This window comes from Chionomys nivalis, chromosome 3 (genome assembly GCF_950005125.1).
Source record: "Chionomys nivalis chromosome 3, mChiNiv1.1, whole genome shotgun sequence".
NCBI classification, from domain to species: Eukaryota; Metazoa; Chordata; class Mammalia; order Rodentia; family Cricetidae; genus Chionomys; species Chionomys nivalis.
Window position 1 is genome coordinate 12,740,447 of NC_080088.1, and position 18,687 is coordinate 12,759,133.

Genomic DNA, 18,687 nt, shown 5'->3' on the forward strand with positions numbered 1-18,687 from the left:
TGCCACCACAAGTATCTTTCGGTCTGCATCCCCCACTAACTTTTGTTTTCTGCATTCTTCTAAGCAAGGAAGGGGTTTGTAAATGCACTGGTGACTCTGCCATCTTTGGATTTGTTCTAACAAGTGTCTGTCCTTGCTTGCTAGCAAGCAAGAGAGAACAGAAGGGAAGGAAGCCATACAAAATGCAGTGATAAAGCAAAACAGCCTAACAGAAAATGGAAATGTCTCTCCAAAAAAAGTGGGCCAACCAGGAAACCTTGGGCACTTTCAGGAAAGCCCACTTGTAAAACAGGTTCTTAGACAAAGAGTTAGGCTAGACACCTCACAAATGAATCGGCACACTCCTCTCTGTGGACCTCAGTTAAAACCGAAGAATGAGATAAAGAGGCAGAAAGGAAGACAGATAACATCTATGTTTCCTGGTGGAAGCTCAAGGCTGCCTGTTGTTCCTAGTTCAGCTGTGAGTGTGACATTAGGAAACCAAAATTAGGATTGAGACAGGACTCCTCCGGTGGGTACAAGCACCAAGAAGTGGTTTTAGCGCTTTGAAGAAGGGTGAAGTAGCCTGGTTTCTCAGGGGCACTTTTTATTTTTTTCATTTGATCTTCCCTGGAGTGGGAAACAAAGATTTTGTTTATGTTTTTCATGTAGGCTATCTAGAACCCTGAGAGAAAAGACATTGGAAAGTATCCTGGAAGAAATTTTTGGATAAAGGACAAGGACGCCTTGGAGGCCTCCAAGGGACTGTCTGAGGCCCACAGAGTTAGGAAGATCTGGGGGAGGAGCAAAGGGGACGTGATCAACTAGAAGCGGTTGGAGCAACGGATGGGGGTGGGGCAGCAAGTCAGGAGCTCAGAACTGGGAAGGGCAGGGAGCCGGAGCACGCCAGTGTGAACGCGCCAGTCTGCCTCGGGAGTTGGACTGTCGGTCTCTACATTGTCTTAGTTCCTTTCCGCCAGTGAGAGCATTGTGAACCATTTCCTTCCTCGGGGTCACGGAGCCCCTCCTTCTTTTTAGTGGTGGAGCCTCTAGGCTGTTTCTTAGGGGCCAGGAGTTGGAAGGGCTCAGCATTTGTCACTTTCGTAACGCGGATGCAGCCTTTCCCTTCCCGGTAGGAGGAACCCGATTTCCTCCTCCCCTCCCCCCACGTTTTGGCCCTGGTAGTAAAGTGGGGCTCTTAGACGCATCTGTCCCCCTGGCCTGCGGCCTGCAGCAGCTGCTCTTAGATTTTGGAAGTACGCGGACTGGGCGGGAGTTACTTCTCCAATGAAGAAGAGAAAGCCCAAGTCCCTCCTCAGTCTCTAGGGAACTGAAGCTGGCTCCAGCTCGCCTATTCAGGAAAGAAGAACCGGGGTACCCCCCACCCACCCTCAACCCCTCCCAGACGTCTCTAAGGTTTGAGGAAACTGTTAAAGTCATTCCACGTGGATTTTTTAAAATCCGGAGTCTTTACAGTGTTCCGTGACTCCCTCACTCAAACATTCTTCCTGAGAAGCGCAGAGCCCAAGAAAAGCTGGGGTAAAAAGAGAGGACTCTGTAAGTTGAGGTACTTGTGAAAGGGTAGGAGAGAGACGGAGAAGTGGGGTACGTTTTTTTAAAGGCAGCTTTAGCTCACATCCCACTTTAGGGGAGAATGGGCTCTGAGTAGGGGGGAGAGGGAAAGTTGAGAGGTAGCCAAGGCGCAGGGGAATCTTGATGAAGGATCTCTCCCATTCGAACCCCTCTCTTGTAAATTGCAGCCCAGCCCGGGCACAGGAAGGGTGGCAGGAAACAGGGTGGTCCGGGAATCTGTAGCCAAGAGATGAACTTAAAAGTTCACCCTTCTCCCCAGAGCAGCCAGGGTTGTACAAATTGCTGGTCATTGCGCTGTTTCGGCGTCTTACACCCCCAGAGTGACGAGCGGTGGCGTGAGGCCAGCGGAGAGGCTGCCCCCACCCCCTTCGGGCCCCGCGGCGTAGAGCGTGGTTTAGCACCAACTGAGATCAGGGGCGGTGTCGTAGGGATGGGGGAGAAAGGGAGGGGTTCCTATGTGGCTATAAAGGGGCTGCCGGGGCTGCCTAGATCTTGCACTCCCTGGAAAGCAGCTCAGAGCCAGGTGCTATTGCAAGGCCAGAGCGCACAGCACGGCGGAGAGAGCAGATCCCTGCTCAGATCCAGGCACACTGCGGCCAAGGCTGAGGACGGAGTCCAGGCTTCCTTCCTGGACTTGGTCCCCAGCCCCGGAGCGCTTCTCGATCCTACAGCAGCCTCTTGCCAGCTGCAGCCTTGTTCGTGCCTCCAACTCCGTGCTGGAATAAAAAGTTCCCGCGCGCCGGCCGAGCCGAAGCGCCTCTTTCTAAGGGACCCGGAGCTTTGGCTGCCAGCTCTACGCGAACTTTCAAAGCAAAGTGATCGTGAATTTTAAGCATCCGGAGGCCAGCGAAGCTCTGAGCGCCTAACCAGAACAAGGGTTCGCTCAGCTGCAGTGTGCGGTGTCATGCAGCCAGCAGTCCCTTTGGGGTCACGCAAGCAGAGGCTCTGCTCCGACATGGGGCACGTCCAGCCGGCAGCTAAGTCTCGGGCCTCCCTGCCTTCACCCACACTATTCTTGCTGCTCGCTTCCGTAGCAATGCTGCTGTGTGTGCGGGGCGCACAAGGGCGCCCCGCGGAGGAAGACGAAGAGCTGGTGCTTCCTTCGCTGGAGCGCGACCCCGGCCACGATTCCACCACGCGCCTCCGTCTGGAGGCCTTTGGCCAGCAACTGCACCTGAAGCTGCAGCCGGACAGCGGTTTCTTGGCTCCTGGCTTCACCCTCCAGACGGTGGGGCGCAGTCCCGGGTCCGAGGCACAGCATCTGGACCCCACCGGGGACCTGGCGCACTGCTTCTACTCTGGCACCGTGAATGGTGACCCCAGCTCCGCCGCAGCCGTCAGCCTCTGTGAAGGCGTGCGTGGTGCCTTCTACCTGCAGGGCGAGGAGTTCTTCATCCAGCCAGCGCCTGAGGTCGCCACCGAGCGTCTGGTCCCCGCAGTACCGGAGGAGGAGTCGCCGGCACCGCCGCAATTCCACATCCTCAGGAGAAGGCGGCGGGGCAGCGGCGGAGCCAAGTGCGGTGTCCTGGACGACGAGACCCTGCCAACCGGCGACTCGCGCCCTGAAAGTCGAGACCCCCGGAATCAGCGGCCACTGCGGGACCCCACGCAGCAAGGGACGGGAAAGCCAACAGGTATAAGAACGCACTCCCCCCCCCACACACACACACATACTTAAATCTCCATCCACCTCCGTTCTCTATGAGACGTGACTTGAGGGCATACTTTAGTTCTCCTCTGGACCTGAAGGACTCAGACCAGCAGTGGTTCAGAGTCGTGACCTCCGCCCCCAAAATGGGTGACCAAACCCTGCTAGAACAAGTATTTGCCCGAATAGTTAATGATTTAAGAAAAGGGAGAAAAATCAGAATTCCTGCCGATAAGGGGAGTTTGTAGCCCAATTCCTTAAATTCGAGAATCCATTCCCAACCCTTTAATTCCTGTAGTGAATGTATGAGCTCACTTAGGCTGAGTTGTAGTTTCTCCCTGAGTTTTGTAACCTAAGTGTGTGCGCTCAGCGTTCAGAGGAGGGCGGAGCAGAGGAGCGGTGGTGACCTCGATGTGTGTTCAGGAGCCTAGGCAACGGCGCAGCGATCTCAGTTCTGTCCCCTTCCCCCATCTGAAAGACTGACCCGGATGGCCGGCAGCGCGGGGTCCCTCAGCAGAACCTGCCTGGGAGGTCCTTGCCCAACTCGCCCCGCCTCCGCGCGCCTTCTACCTCTGCCTCGGGTCTTGCGCTCCCTCTCCCGGCCGAGGTTCAGCTCCCCATCGCGGTGGAACGTAACCCGCCGCGGATCTCCCTCCCTGGCACACTTCCTCCTGCCTCTGCCGTGTTCAGTACTTGCTAACGAGTTAGTTTATTTGGTCACTCAGCTTTCTTGTTTTTCTTTTTCACTTCCTTAAGTGTCCTGCCCTTATCATTCTGCTCCGGGGAGCAGGTAATGATGGGTCATAGCCCACTTTACGACTTCTCTGGCCGTTGAATCTCGGTCAGCTGCCAGAGAAGGGCGGTTTTCCAAACAGGCGACCTTGGTTTGAGACAGGAACTTATTTCTCCCGGGACAATGGGAGTGAGGGGAGGCAGAAATAGACTGCTGGGCAGAGTGGGTGGTCCTAGTGCCCGGAACTGGATAGAGCAGAGAACCCCCAGGGACCCCTTGAATGAGAGAGCTAAGTCTTGCAGACTGAGATTCCTCAAGCCCCGCCCCTTGGCAAAACCCCTCCCCACCTCCCACTCCGCCCCCCGCCCTGTCCTGTGCCTTCCACGTGGAGCTGGATGATCTCATTCAGGATTTCAGCCCTGGCTTCAATAGTGAAAGGGTGACTCAGGGCGCTCTGCCCTGCCCTTGCCAAGTTTTTACTACAGCTCGGTAGGATGATATCCATACGACCTTGCTTGGGCTGTGGATTTCCACAGACCACGAAAGAAACCCTGCGGACACATACACAGACAGTTTGATGACTCTAAGAATCCCGTGTTGGTTTTTTGTTTTATTTAAAGCAAGACAAAAATCTTTTAAAAATAACATTCACAGTTTTTAGAAGGCACAAATATTTGTTTTATTGTTATTCCAGGTATATTTCAGTTTTATTTACTTTGACATGGTTAGCTTTCCTAATATACCCCAGGAAGGTCACTATTCTGAGAGACTGCCCATAAGTAAACTGTCTTTTCTCTTCACAGGACCTGGAAATATAAGAAAAAAGCGATTTGTGTCCAGCCCCCGTTATGTGGAAACCATGCTCGTGGCGGACCAGTCCATGGCTGACTTCCACGGCAGCGGCCTAAAGCATTACCTTCTGACCTTGTTCTCCGTGGCAGCCAGGTTTTACAAGCACCCCAGCATTAGGAATTCAATTAGCCTGGTGGTGGTCAAGATCTTAGTTATATATGAAGAGCAGAAGGGACCAGAGGTTACCTCCAATGCTGCTCTCACTCTGCGGAACTTCTGCAGCTGGCAGAAGCAACACAACCCTCCCAGTGACCGGGATGCAGAACACTATGACACAGCCATTCTGTTCACCAGGCAGGTGAGGCAAGATGCTATCAATCATTGTATCAGCTTGTGGCATAAGGATGGATGAAAAAGCCATCTCATCTATACTGCCTCGTTGACTTTGCTTAACGGGCTAGCTTAATCTATTTTGCTTACTTCTATTTTAATTTCAATATCTTAACTGGCACAGTCCTATTTTAAAAGTATTAGAGAAAATCTTGCTTAAAGTGGCATGTAGTCTTTCGGGGCCCCAACAGTAATGAACGGACAAGTTCCAAAGCACATGTAAAGACTTGTCTGGCAGAAAAGCTAAGTCTCAAGTCCACACTGTCCTCCTTAAAAGGAATTTCCCTTGGTTCTTTGTAGGATTTATGTGGCTCCCACACATGTGATACTCTGGGGATGGCTGACGTTGGAACTGTGTGCGACCCCAGCAGAAGCTGTTCAGTCATAGAAGACGATGGTTTGCAAGCTGCCTTCACCACAGCCCATGAATTGGGTAAGTCAGATTCACAGCACAGGTTGAGTCCAGTGCATAGACTTAACCCAATAAGACAGTCTGATTTGAGAGAAAGGAAAATATCCCAGACTATATTGCTACTTTAGAAACCAGCAGTCATAGAAATGGTAGACCATATTTTCCACAATTTTAGATATGGTCTTATTAGAACAAGAAAAAGCACTCTGAACATTTGAAAATTGACATTTTTCTATATACCCTGATCAAAGTAGATGATATCCCTGAAACAGCTTATGTTCCTTCCTGTGGAAATGAGTCCCTTACAAAAGAAGGGCCAGACTTATGTTGGTATCTTATTGTAGGTCTTTTTTTTGCTTTCCAGGCCATGTGTTTAACATGCCACATGATGATGCCAAGCACTGTGCCAGCCTTAATGGTGTGAGTGGGGATTCTCATCTGATGGCCTCCATGCTTTCCAGCTTGGACCATAGCCAGCCGTGGTCTCCCTGCAGTGCCTACATGGTCACATCCTTCCTGGATAACGGCCATGGTAAGATGCCAGCTACTCTTTCTAGATGGTATCCAACCTTCTTGTGTAGGGTTCCAGTTAAACTAGCTACATTGTTCTTGCTCAGTTCACTTTCCCTCCTTTCAGAATCACTTTCTCTGTCAAGATCTTAAGTTGTAAATCTTTAGCCTCAGTGCTTCCTATTCCCAAAATCTATTTATGCATATTGTGAACAGAATAATTTCTTGCAATTGTTAACCCAGAAGTGCCCTATTGAGGACAACGTCTTAATAAAAATCTACATCTCCCTGGCATTGGTTTTCCTAAAATGCTACAGTCACATAAAATGCTGTGTATTGTTTCACATAGCAAATATCTTGTAACACCACAATCAGTCCATTTTGCATGTTTTCACCAACTATGTTCTAATAATTAATTGCCTTCTCTTCCCCCAGGGGAATGTTTGATGGACAAGCCCCAGAACCCCATCAAGCTCCCATCTGATCTCCCTGGTACCTTATATGACGCCAACCGTCAGTGTCAGTTTACATTTGGAGAGGAATCCAAACACTGCCCCGATGCAGCCAGCACGTGTTCTACCCTATGGTGCACTGGTACCTCTGGTGGCTTACTGGTGTGCCAAACGAAGCACTTCCCTTGGGCAGATGGCACCAGCTGTGGAGAAGGGAAATGGTGTGTCAGTGGCAAGTGTGTGAACAAGACCGACATGAAGCATTTTGCTGTGAGTTTGTCTAATGAATCATGTTTTTTTACAACTCAGAACTGGAAAGAACAAAGTGATATTTAAGGTTCTTACGCAGACAAGCTCCTGTATCTGTGTCCCATAGTGGAGAGAGGAGATGATAGTGTAGTCTGAGAATTGATTCTCTGTTTTACATTTTCTCTGATTCCCTAAAATGTCTCCTAAGAGTTCTAACAGTGATATTCGTATCTCCACTTAGACTCCTGTTCATGGAAGCTGGGGGACATGGGGGCCCTGGGGAGAGTGTTCGAGGACCTGCGGTGGAGGAGTTCAGTATACAATGAGAGAATGTGACAACCCAGTGCCCAAAAACGGAGGGAAGTACTGTGAAGGCAAACGAGTACGCTACAGGTCCTGCAACATTGAGGACTGTCCAGATAACAACGGTGAGTCACACTGACCTTCAGAGCTCAGAAACGGGGCCGTGGAGAAAAGGTAGAAACTGGTAACATCCATTGTACCATTCTCTTTTCAGGAAAAACTTTCCGAGAGGAGCAATGTGAAGCCCACAATGAGTTTTCAAAAGCTTCCTTTGGGAACGAGCCCACTGTGGAATGGACACCCAAGTATGCTGGCGTCTCACCAAAGGACAGGTGCAAGCTCATCTGTCAAGCCAAAGGCATTGGCTACTTCTTTGTTTTACAGCCCAAGGTAGATACTTTTACACTTGGATCTTTCCTAAGGAGCCAAAGGCCTTGGCTTGCTGCCTTTTCATGCAAATGTTTGGGCTCTCTTTACATATTAACCTGCATTCAGTTTTGACTTTGGAATACTTCTAAATGCAGGAGCAACTCCTTGTTTGGAGATTTGTGTTGCTCTCAGTTGGAAGGGAAGCTTAGATCTAGTAAGCATGTGAAAGTCTTGTGTGTATTTAATATTGTTTCTTTATATCCAAAGAAAAACCCTTTGAAAACTCAAAGACCTCCCTGCATAACTAGGTTTCACATACAACAGTTCATGGTTAGATAAATTATATATTAACACAGCTTCCAGGAGTATTAGAAACTAGTCCAAAGTACTGGTTACTGGGTACCCAGCAGCCTCACGTACAAACATACTCATTAAGATGAGAGTCTAAGCGTTGAAAATTTATTGTTGGAGCATGTACTTTGGACAAAGAGACTCACCATTTATTTTGATGTTTTGCTGAGGGGATCAGTCTTGCTCTGAAGCAGAAAATGAAATCGTATTTACTTAAGGTTGTCATAGACCCTTAGCATTGTAAGATGGGAAAATATGTCCAAGTTGCAGATGAAATATTTAGCACGTGATTTATGAAGTACTTTCTACTGCAGTCTATTATGTTAGACACTGAATGTGGAGCAATAATCAAACTGACAATGAACACTACTTCCATTGACCTTAGCAGCAGGAGAGAGAGGCCAGTAAACAAGTAATCAAGGCATTTATAAGCTTCACAGGTAGCTATTGAAAAAGACACAATGAAGGGTAACGCATGGCATGTGAGGGAGAGAATAACAGCGTGGGAAGAGAGCACAAAGGAGGGCGCTCACAGCTGCCACCACACACCTGCCTCGTGTTAGACATTTAACCACCAGGTGCATGCTGTCTTCACAGGTCGTCGATGGCACTCCCTGTAGTCCAGACTCTACTTCTGTCTGTGTGCAAGGACAGTGTGTAAAAGCTGGTTGTGATCGCATCATAGACTCCAAAAAGAAGTTTGATAAATGTGGCGTTTGTGGAGGCAATGGGTCCACGTGCAAGAAGATATCAGGATCAGTCACTAGTACAAGGTAAGTTTCAATGCACGTAGTTCAGGAACAAAGATATAACTCAGTTGGTAGAGAGCCTGCCTAGTATCCACAAGACACTGGCTGAGTTCAGTCCCAGAACTACATAAAACCTGACATATTGGCATGTACCTGTATTCTCAACATATGTGAGGCAGAGAGAGGAGGAACAAGGGGGTCAGATAATCAGTCCATCTTTGCCTATATAGTGAGTTCTGAGATCAGCTTGGGTTACACGAACCCCTGTCTCAAAAAACAAACACATAAACACACACACACACACAAAAAAAACCCAACTACTTCATATAATTCCAATGTTTGGGAGGATGATTGTTATGAGTTCTAGACCAGCCTGGACTATATTAGTGAGTTCTAATATAGCCTGGGCTACAAGTGAACTCTCATCTCAAAAACCTAAAACTATTTAACCAACACATGAAATAAATCAAATACTAATTTTGACTTACCGTTCTATATGACTAATTAAAATCATATTTAAAAGAATTGCATATTTTTAAGTAAAGCAAATGTTTAATCAGGGATTGAAAGACATATTAGGAAAAGTCACATATAAATTAATTACATATTTTTTCTGGGTGTGATAGTGCATGCCTTTAGTCCCAGTACTCAGGAGGCAGAGGCAGGCAGATCTCAGAGGCCAGCTTGGTCTACAAAGCAAGTTACAGAATAATAGCCAGAGAAACCCTGTCTCAAAAATACCCCCCAAAAAAAGAAAAAAAGAAAAATTCAAAAAAAGAAGAAGAATTTTATATTTTTAAGCAATATGGCTGATTAATCAGTGATTGAGAGACATCTACCTGTTTTCTTTGTTCACAGTCCTGGGTATCATGACATTGTCACAATCCCTGCTGGAGCCACCAACATTGAAGTGAAACACCGGAATCAAAGAGGGTCCAGAAACAACGGCAGTTTTCTAGCCATCAGAGCTGCAGATGGCACCTATATTCTGAATGGAAACTTTACTCTGTCCACACTAGAGCAAGACCTTACCTACAGAGGAACTGTCCTAAGATACAGTGGCTCCTCAGCAGCGTTGGAAAGAATCCGCAGCTTTAGTCCGCTCAAAGAACCCCTAACTATCCAGGTTCTTATGGTGGGCCACGCTATCCGACCCAAAATCAAATACACCTACTTTGTGAAGAAGAAGAGGGAATCATTCAATGCTATCCCCACATTTTCAGAGTGGGTGATTGAAGAGTGGGGGGAATGCTCCAAGTCATGTGGGTCCGGTTGGCAGAGAAGAGTGGTTGAATGCAGAGACATTAACGGGCGCCCTGCTTCCGAGTGTGCCAAGGAAGTGAAGCCAGCAAGTACCAGACCGTGTGCAGAGTTGCCTTGCCCACACTGGCAGGTGGGGGATTGGTCACCATGTTCCAAAACTTGTGGGAAGGGCTATAAGAAGAGAACCCTAAAGTGTCTGTCCCATGATGGGGGAGTGCTGTCCAATGAGAGCTGTGATCCTCTGAAGAAACCAAAGCATTACATTGACTTCTGCACACTGGCGCAGTGCAGTTAGACAGCTCTGAGAACGAGGCAGAATGGGAGGGCTGATACACTGAGATAAAGAGTTCTGGAGGGATCCCAAACCAGTAACCAGTGAGGCCTGTCAATGAGGTGTGTGAAGGGTGGGCACATAGCAAAGGGGGTAGATCAGGACACGATCCTGCCAGTTAAAATTTGATGAGCTAGTTAATGAGACAATTAGCATCTGAGACCATATGTAGCACGATGAAGCCCCAGAGCGTCATTAGGTATTTCTTTTGTTACATCGATTGCAGACACAGTTGTCAGACTCTGGCCGCAATCTTGCAAGCCCTGTTGTGTGGTGCTGATTAGATGCTTTCTATCATGGGGGTAGGAAAAGGCAAAGCAGAAGAAAGGTGAGATTGTATTTCAAACATGACTGACTTTATATCACTGGCGGTAAGGGCAGGAAGAAGGATACAAACAAGATCGTTATTTGAAGCTTCTGACTGCTGTGGTTTCAGAGAATGTTGATGCATCATTTCTATCAATAGTGAAATGTTTAGATTGTTCAGCCTGAGAGAAAGGCTCACCTCTGCAAAATGGTTCACGGTTCCTTCGTACACCATCTGTTTTTTTTTTTTTTAACTATAATTCATGTTGAGGTAGAAACAACTCACCTATTTATAAAATCTCCATTAATTCTAAAAGGAAAAAACAAATAGCAAACTGTGTGAATTGAACATAAAAACTCAAGGAAACACAATGAGCAACCTGTCTCCTGCTCCTGCCTTGCTTTCTCCTGAGGTCAGCCTACCTGGGGACTGTGAATGTTAAAGATAATCCATGTCTCACAAAAGGCAGTGATATCACACATGTCAATGTCATGCCAGAGTAAGAATGGGGTATAGAAAACCATCCCATGAGATTGGGAACATGGAGATCATTTGTCTAACGTGGGAGGCTGCTGCGGGGTAGCAGGTCCACTCCTGGCAGCTGGTCCAACAGTCGTATCCTGGTGAATGTCTGTTCAGCTCTTCTACTGAGAGAGAATATGACTGTTTCCATATGTATATAGTAAAATACATTACTATGAATTTTATGTACTTTATAAGTATTGGTTTATTTGTTCCTTCTAAGAAGGAATATAGTTTATAATAAATGCTTATAACATATTTATTTTTATACATTTATTTCTAATGATAAAACCTTTAAGTTATATCGCTTTTGTAAAAGTGCATATAAAATAGAGTATTTATACAATATATGTTAACTAGAAATAATAAAAGAACACTTTTGAATGTGTATGTCTATTTTCTGAAGTGGGATTAATTCCTGGGCAAGAAATCTGATGAGACACAAATATTGGATTTCAAGACAGTTTTTAAGATTTTAATAAATGAACTGTATTTCCTATCTGTAGAAGTACTGATAAAAAACAAGTTGATGGTGTCTATAGTGATAAGATTGTTACTAATGTGGTTGGCAAATTACTGTAAAGAGCCAGATAGTAAGTATTTATGGCATTGTAGGCTGTATCCTGACACAACCATGTGACAGTGAGTGCTTTTGTAGGAATGAGAGCAGCCATAATGATATGTAAATGATTAACTGTGGCTGTGTTTTAATAAAACTTGATTTACAAAAAACAAATGATGGGCCATATTTGTTCTGTGAGCTTGTTTGCCAACCCCCAGTGTGTTAAAGTAAATGGAAAATGATTCAGCTTACACATGCATTTTGGGTTTTTGTTTCCTTTAATTATATCAAGTAAGAATTCTGAAACATATTTAAGGTATTGAGGAGAAACTGACTCACACATTTGGGACAGAATATGAGTGGTGACATAACACTTTAAAATCTTTGCCTCCTTCATCAGTAATGCTGAGAGGTATTTGTGAGAAATCCAGGACTCTAGCCTCTTGTAGATCATTGTATTTTGACAACTAAGTGGTACATAATTGACTTCAAGTCCAAATTATTTCTGTTATGATGTTACTTTCACAAAATTGTTTGCTAGAGAGCTGACAAGATGCACAGCTACTGACACTTCCAACTTTACATTCAGCTTTTATTATCAGCATCATTATTCTTGATCACTAACAAAATACAAACTTCAGCTTTAGTGACTTGTTGTGTCCTGCTTATTAACTAAATGAATGTAGTGAGAGTAGGGATGTTAATTGGGCTAATGTTTCATAATACCTACCGTAAGACCCAAAGGAAAAACTAAAGTCTTCGTACATGATTGAATGATTCTTTAAATGCAAAACTTTTGTAACATTGGGGCACCCATTCTCAGCCTACAAGCCCATAGTATCTGGCAGCCTTTTCCATGAAGCAGGAAATTTGAAGGTCTCTTATGCTTTGTATTGGCAAAGTTCATCTGTTGCCTTCTGTGTCCTGAAGAAGGTCTGGGAGACCCTTTCATGAAGCAGGAACCCTGAAGGACAGTCATTACATACATTACATTTTTAAATGAATTGCATAAACACAATACCTTAATCACGAGCAGAAATATACATATAACAAAATTGACCTTAAATTTGTATCAATAAACCAAGATCTATACCAATGCAAAGTATTCATCTCTATAGCATATCCCCCTTTAAATGTAAACAAATATTTATAAACAATATTTGGGAATTCAGGCATAGTTTTCTCCAAACTCCTTCCTGCTTTTTGTTGGGCAAAGTGTTTTGTGGGGTGTTCATGGTTCTTGGTCCAACAAACCACATCAGTCTAGAAGGTGTCCACAGTTTCTCATCTTCTGTGGAAATAAAAGTAGAAACCCTTTTCCAAAGTAACATATCCTTAGACTCAACCTTTTAAGTCAAGGCACCTTCAAAGTATATTTGTTGGTTTAGCTTAGCAGCCCATACAATGAAATGTCCCTCTGTACTTGTTTCCTTTGCAGTGAAAATATTCAAAGAAAACACAATAATATACGTAATCCAGACTGTCTATATATATTTCATCTTTATGTGGCTTGTTTTTCTTACTCTATTACTTTTTCTTTAAGTTTAATGTTTATTTATTATCTTTACTTCTTTAATCTATGACTGTCTGTACTCTTTTATATTACATTTGCTGTCTCTTTACTCTTTTTCTTCTCCCTCCCAAGCCTACATACATTTTTGAAACACACTGTGTCTCGTTTAGAGGTCTTTTAGGTCTGAATCTGTCCTATCGTGCATCTGAATCCTTTTCTGTCCAGAAGTGCCTCTTCAAATGCTAAGTGGTGTTACTAGGACTACGGCTGCTTTGCTTTTTGGCCCCACCCAGTCCAACATGGTGGAGGTCTGTTTAGTGCAAGCCAAGCTCACATCCCCATTTTCAGGCACACAGCAGGTCTGTGTTGCCATTAAGCAAGTTGTATCACTCTGCTCACAAGCCCTATTTAAATGCTCCATAGCAGGACTGCTTGAAAGAGTCAGAGTCATTTGTGCTGGCAAACCAGGAAGCCACTGTTTTAAAGAAGTAACGCAGTTTTCAGTGCACCTCTCTTAAAGGAGCTGCAAGCCCATCCAGGTGAAAAAAAAAATTGTGGTTACCAAGAAACTGCACTAAACTCTGTTTATTTTGTATCTAGAATTCCTTTTCAAGCTTTCTCAAGTTTTTATGTGGATAAAGTTAGCCATATTGGTGCCAATCTGTAGTTGGAGGCTACATGTTCATTCCTGGCCAACCCAAAATAATCACCAGAAACTATATTCATTACAACACTACTTGGCCTATTAGCGTATACATATTTCTAACTCACTCTTATGTCTTAAATCAACACTTCTCTATTAATCTGTGCATCACCATGAAGTCATCACCTACTGGCAACATTCCAGCTTCTGTCCCTTCCTACAGTTACATGGTGTCTCACTGACTCTGCCTCCTTTCTCTCAGCGTTCAGTTTAGTTTCCCATCTAGCTCTATTTGGCTCTGTCATAGGCCCATTAAGTTTCTTTATTAACCAATGGCATTTGCAGCATACAGACATGCCCTGCAGGCCAGTCTGATGGAGGTAATTCTTCAATCGAGAGTTCCACTTCCTACAGGTAGTTGTGTCAACCTGATAGAACCAACCCAGTGTACCATCTCACAGGAATAACATAAATATTATCATAGGTTATAAAAATTTGACTAGTTTAGATTATAAGCTCCTAGACCATTTTTAAATTAGTTAATTTTTTTAAAAAAAACACTTCAGTTTCTCACTTTATATACCAATCCCAGTTCCCACTCCCTCCTCTCCTCCCACTCCCTCCACCCTCCCTTCAACCCCACCCCCCATCAGAAGTGCCTCTTAAAATGCTAAGTGGTGTTACTAGGACTACGGCTGCTTTGCTTTTTGGCCCCACCCAGTCCAACATGGTGGAGGTCTGTTTAATGCAAGCCAAGCTCACATCCCCATTTTCAGGCACACAGCAGGTCTGTGTTGCCATTAAGCTTCCCATGGGAATTAAAAAAAGTCTAGCACATTGTTTTGAGGCAGTACCAAGCCCTCCCCACTATATTTAGGCTGAGCAGGGTATCTCTCCAAAGAGAATAGGATTCAAAAAGCCAGTATGAGCAATAGGGATAATTCCTATTCTCACTGCCAGTGGCCCCACAGTTTGCCCCAGAAACATAACTATCACCCACATTCAGAGGGTCTAGTTTGGTTTTATGCTGGTTTCCCTGATATCAAGCCAGAATGGTGACCTCCCACTAGCTCAGGTCAGCTGTTTCAGTAGGTGTCCCCATCATGGTTTTGACCCCTTTGGTTACATTATTGCTCCTCCTTCTCTTCTACTGGACTTTGGGTCCAATTCAGCCCAATGCTCCGCTGCGGATCTCTGCGTCTGCTTCCATCAGTTGCTGGATGAAGGTTCCATGCTTATATTTAAGATAGCATAGACCCTTTTATTATTACAAAGAGACAGAAAGTTTTAAAAGAGAGAAACTGAAAATAGAACTGAAGGTGCAGGCTGAGGAGTACAGTTGAGAGATTTAACAAATGGGCATAGATGGGAGAGCTTTGATTTTTGTCTGCAGCTCTTTCCCCATATGGGTTGTATTATTTCTGTTCATAATTTCTTTCATTTTCTTCTTTCATGTGGTCTAAAACTGACCAGGTCCCCTGTGCATTTTAAATGAAAGCAAAGAAGTGCACCACAAAGAACCCAGGAGCAGGACAACTGCTGAGCTTTAGAAGCATCAAAACACTCATCTGACTTTTCCTTCCCAGGTGGCTTACTTGATTCTGGAACACCCAAAATTTTCAGCTTCAAATTTTTCAGCAAAGTCACTAAAAGGATCAAAATCTGGGCTTGCACTTCCTGTCTTCTCAGAGTATGACAGAAGTGACACTAAATAGTACAAAGTATCCAAAGATACTTGAGGGAAAAGGAAGCTCAGAACCAAACATCATCTATTGGCTTGATATACAAATTCTGAATTAAATGAAAATTAGCTGGAGGCCTTCATTTTAACCAATAAGGTACCATAATCTGATAGGTTCACTATCTAGGACTCTGAACAAGGTCTTTTGCTCTTAATGACCCATGGAGATGATTTCTTATAAATAAAGTACAAGGAATTCAGAGATGTTCTTTGTAACCCTGGGATGATGTATTCTAGTGATTGAATATTAACTGACTCTTTGGTTTTCTAATTGTAAAAAACATAGCAATGTCCTGTAAGTGAGCAGTAGTGATAATAAGGAAAGCAGCCAGTAGCGATCACAGTTTTGTGTGAATTTTATGCATACTTTTAAATTTGACTTACAAGGTAAGCATGCAAAACTGCTAAAACTTACAGAAAATTTTGTTTAATGCTGCTCTGTCTTCTCCCTTTCCTCTAACTTTAAACACTGAATGTTTGTAGTGACCGTGTCATTGGGATTGATTTTTTAAATTTTTTGTTGACAAGCATATGCATTTGAAACACTTACATATTAAAAAGTAAATAATCCTTTGCACTTGGAAAAACTCTTGGTTTCATAAATTGTGACTATTTGTAGGAAACAGGCTTGGGACCACATGAGATGTTGCAGCTGGGTGTGGAGGTGTACACCTGTTATCCCAGCATGTGGGTCATGAGATGTTCTAGCTGGTGTGGAAGTACACACCTGCAATCCCACCACGTGGGTGCATTGGAAATAAGGATGAAGAGTTCAAGGTCAACCAGGGCTAGAAAACAAGACCCTCCCTCAAAACAAAACAAATATAGAGACAATTTAAATACATTAGAATATTCTTAATATGACTGGGGAAGGAAAGGGCATAATTTTAGAGGATTAAAAAAGGCTCTATTGGTATTTCAAACAGAACTAAATATTTTCCTAAAAGACTGTTCTATATACTAACTGTGGGGATTTAGAAGGAAAAAAGTACTGTCTGATTTTTTTTTCTAAGATGCATGGAGAGATCCTATCTAAAATGAGAATGAAGGTTTATTGTTGAAAGTCATGCTATCTGTCTTCAGGTTACAGGCAACATGCTTCAACAGTATTTAAGAGAGATAGAAAGCTGGAACTACTTTAAATATTTGCTTTTAAGTTGTTGTAGTGTGTACATGTTGTATGTGTCTGGGTGTGTCTGTGATAGGCACCCTGGCCAGTCAGTTGAATGGAGAAGATCCACTTTCACTGTGTGGAGCCAACATTTAGCATACTGGAGATCTGGAAGAAGCCCGACTCCAAAAATCACAAACTCTTTCTAGTTCGAAAACAACACGGAAAGCTAAAGCAACATGCGGTTGACTAGATCCTGCTATTGGCTTCATCACACAGATACACACAAAGACAGTCTTCCTTTCACTGCCACAGCCAAGGCAATTTCCTTTAAATGGTATTGTTTTGAATTCTACCCATCAGAGTGTCATTTGAAATGAACTTTATTTAGCATAAAATCCCTGGAAGGATTTTACTCTGGTTTTGTATGTGCTAAACCTCCCAGCAGTCACGCATCCCCATAAACATGCTCAGAAGAATTTTATAATCTTTTTTCTCTCTAAGTACATTCTACTTTTCTTAATAATAAAACAATGTTGTTGTTGTTGTTGTTTGTTTGTTTGTTTGTTTGTTTGTTTTTTTGACTGCCCTGGGCGTCCTCTAGCCCCTGGCTCTCGAGCTGCCTGGACTGGGGCCAGTCAGGCTTCATTATCAACCCCACCTATAGAGGGAAGATGGTCCTTATGGGTCATGATGTTTCCTCTGCTTTTGTTGGTTTTCGCGGTGTCAGCTATAAAAAAATTAACCCTCAAAACTATCAGCCACCTACCTGTAAATGCTTTGCCCATGTCCCTGGCTCCGGTTTTCCTTTCCCTGGGCAGTTCCATTCCCACCTGCCTGCTGGTATCTCATGCCTATCTTTTTCCTTTCGCTGGGCAGCCTCTTCCTCACCCGTCTGTAAGCACTCTTTTTCTCTGGCTCCCATCCCTTCTATTCTATTCCTGTCACCTCTACTGCTGGTCCCACGGAAACTGACAAGATTAATCGGATCCCGAGAGGCAGCTCTCTCCAGTTGCTCACGGCTGGTGGCGGTAGCTCAGGGACAAAGCAGATCATGGTGCTGAATAACTTTCCTCTCTGCTTTATGTATGAAAGAATGTGTAAATGGTGTAGCCACATGATGTAATTCTGTTTTAAATGTATGTTTTACACAGACTCCATCTCTCTTTTGTTATTATATTTAAAACTCCTGAGGCTCAAAAAAAACTTCACGTGACCACTGCCATTTTGATTGAGGTCAGGTGACCTTACCACCATCTTAACTGAGGTCAGGTGGCCTCACTGCCATCTTAACTGAGGGCCAGGTCAGGTGACCAAGTCTCACCATCTTTACTGAGGTATTCCCAGTTAGTCCTGCAGTTAACTTATGTGTTTGTCTCTAAATTCCTCTTGCTGACTTTGTTACATGTATGTTTTATGCAGTGGCATGTTTTTGGTAGGGCCCACCAGAAGCATCCACTTCACCCAATTCCTGTTTAATGTGTGTCTGTATGCATACATATGACTTAAATACACATATGTTTACTGTTAAATGTTATAATTGTCTGTCCATTATATTTCATTCAAGACTAAGAAAACTATATATCTCATGTTTTAAATTGGTTTATACTCTTAAATCTCTTACAGAAATACATTATATTTAATCCAACCCCACTTTAAAATATATTAAGCTGTTCTCTACAATTGTTAGTTCAACCATTAAGCATCTATTACAAGCAGTTTTTTCTTATTTGTGTTTTACAAGTATAAATCTTCCCTGTTAAGTTGAGAGCCAGTACAGTCAAGCTTGGACCAAGCTTTCCAGGAAGACTCTATCACTTATCTATACCAGGTAAACAGCCCTTGACTGCTCAGAGATCTGGTAAATATGGCATTTAAATATTTGATTATTAAAAGACTTTTCATAACAGAGAGAGACAGGTTGGCTCCTAGTAGCAGCACTCTACTTCCTCCAAAAAAGACAAAAGACAGATGGACACAAAACAACATCCATCCACAATTCGCTTCATCAACTGCTAAGCATTGACCACTGGGCAAAACTGCCTTTCATCTAACTGAAGATTGTAACATGAGGGGGCCTGTTTGTTTGTTGTTGAGCTTTTCTGTCCCGCCCGGTACCCCCAGCTGTTTAGCCTCAAAGAAAATTACACAAAGATCTCTGTAA

At 44.0% G+C, this 18,687-nt stretch overlaps 1 protein-coding gene across 1 annotated transcript; it reads left to right on the plus strand.

Moving 5' to 3' along the window:
- The first annotated feature begins 2,083 nt into the window (after positions 1 to 2,083).
- On the plus strand, positions 2,084 to 11,729 carry Adamts1 (ADAM metallopeptidase with thrombospondin type 1 motif 1). Its single transcript, XM_057765875.1, has 9 exons — positions 2,084 to 3,206; positions 4,757 to 5,103; positions 5,436 to 5,568; positions 5,912 to 6,079; positions 6,493 to 6,779; positions 7,000 to 7,186; positions 7,276 to 7,451; positions 8,379 to 8,554; positions 9,389 to 11,729. The coding sequence occupies exons 1-9, from the start codon at positions 2,477 to 2,479 to the stop codon at positions 10,086 to 10,088; spliced, it is 2,904 nt and encodes a 967-aa protein (XP_057621858.1). The 5' UTR covers positions 2,084 to 2,476; the 3' UTR covers positions 10,089 to 11,729.
- The last annotated feature ends 6,958 nt before the right edge of the window (positions 11,730 to 18,687 follow it).

Coding starts and splice junctions, on each gene's coding strand:
- Adamts1 (XM_057765875.1), top strand. CDS start 2,477: ATGCAGCCAGCAGTCCCTTTGGGGTCACGCAAGCAGAGGCTCTGCTCC. Junction 5,569..5,911: donor CACCACAGCCCATGAATTGG/GTAAGTCAGATT, acceptor TTTGCTTTCCAG/GCCATGTGTTTAACATGCCA. Junction 6,780..6,999: donor CCGACATGAAGCATTTTGCT/GTGAGTTTGTCT, acceptor ATCTCCACTTAG/ACTCCTGTTCATGGAAGCTG.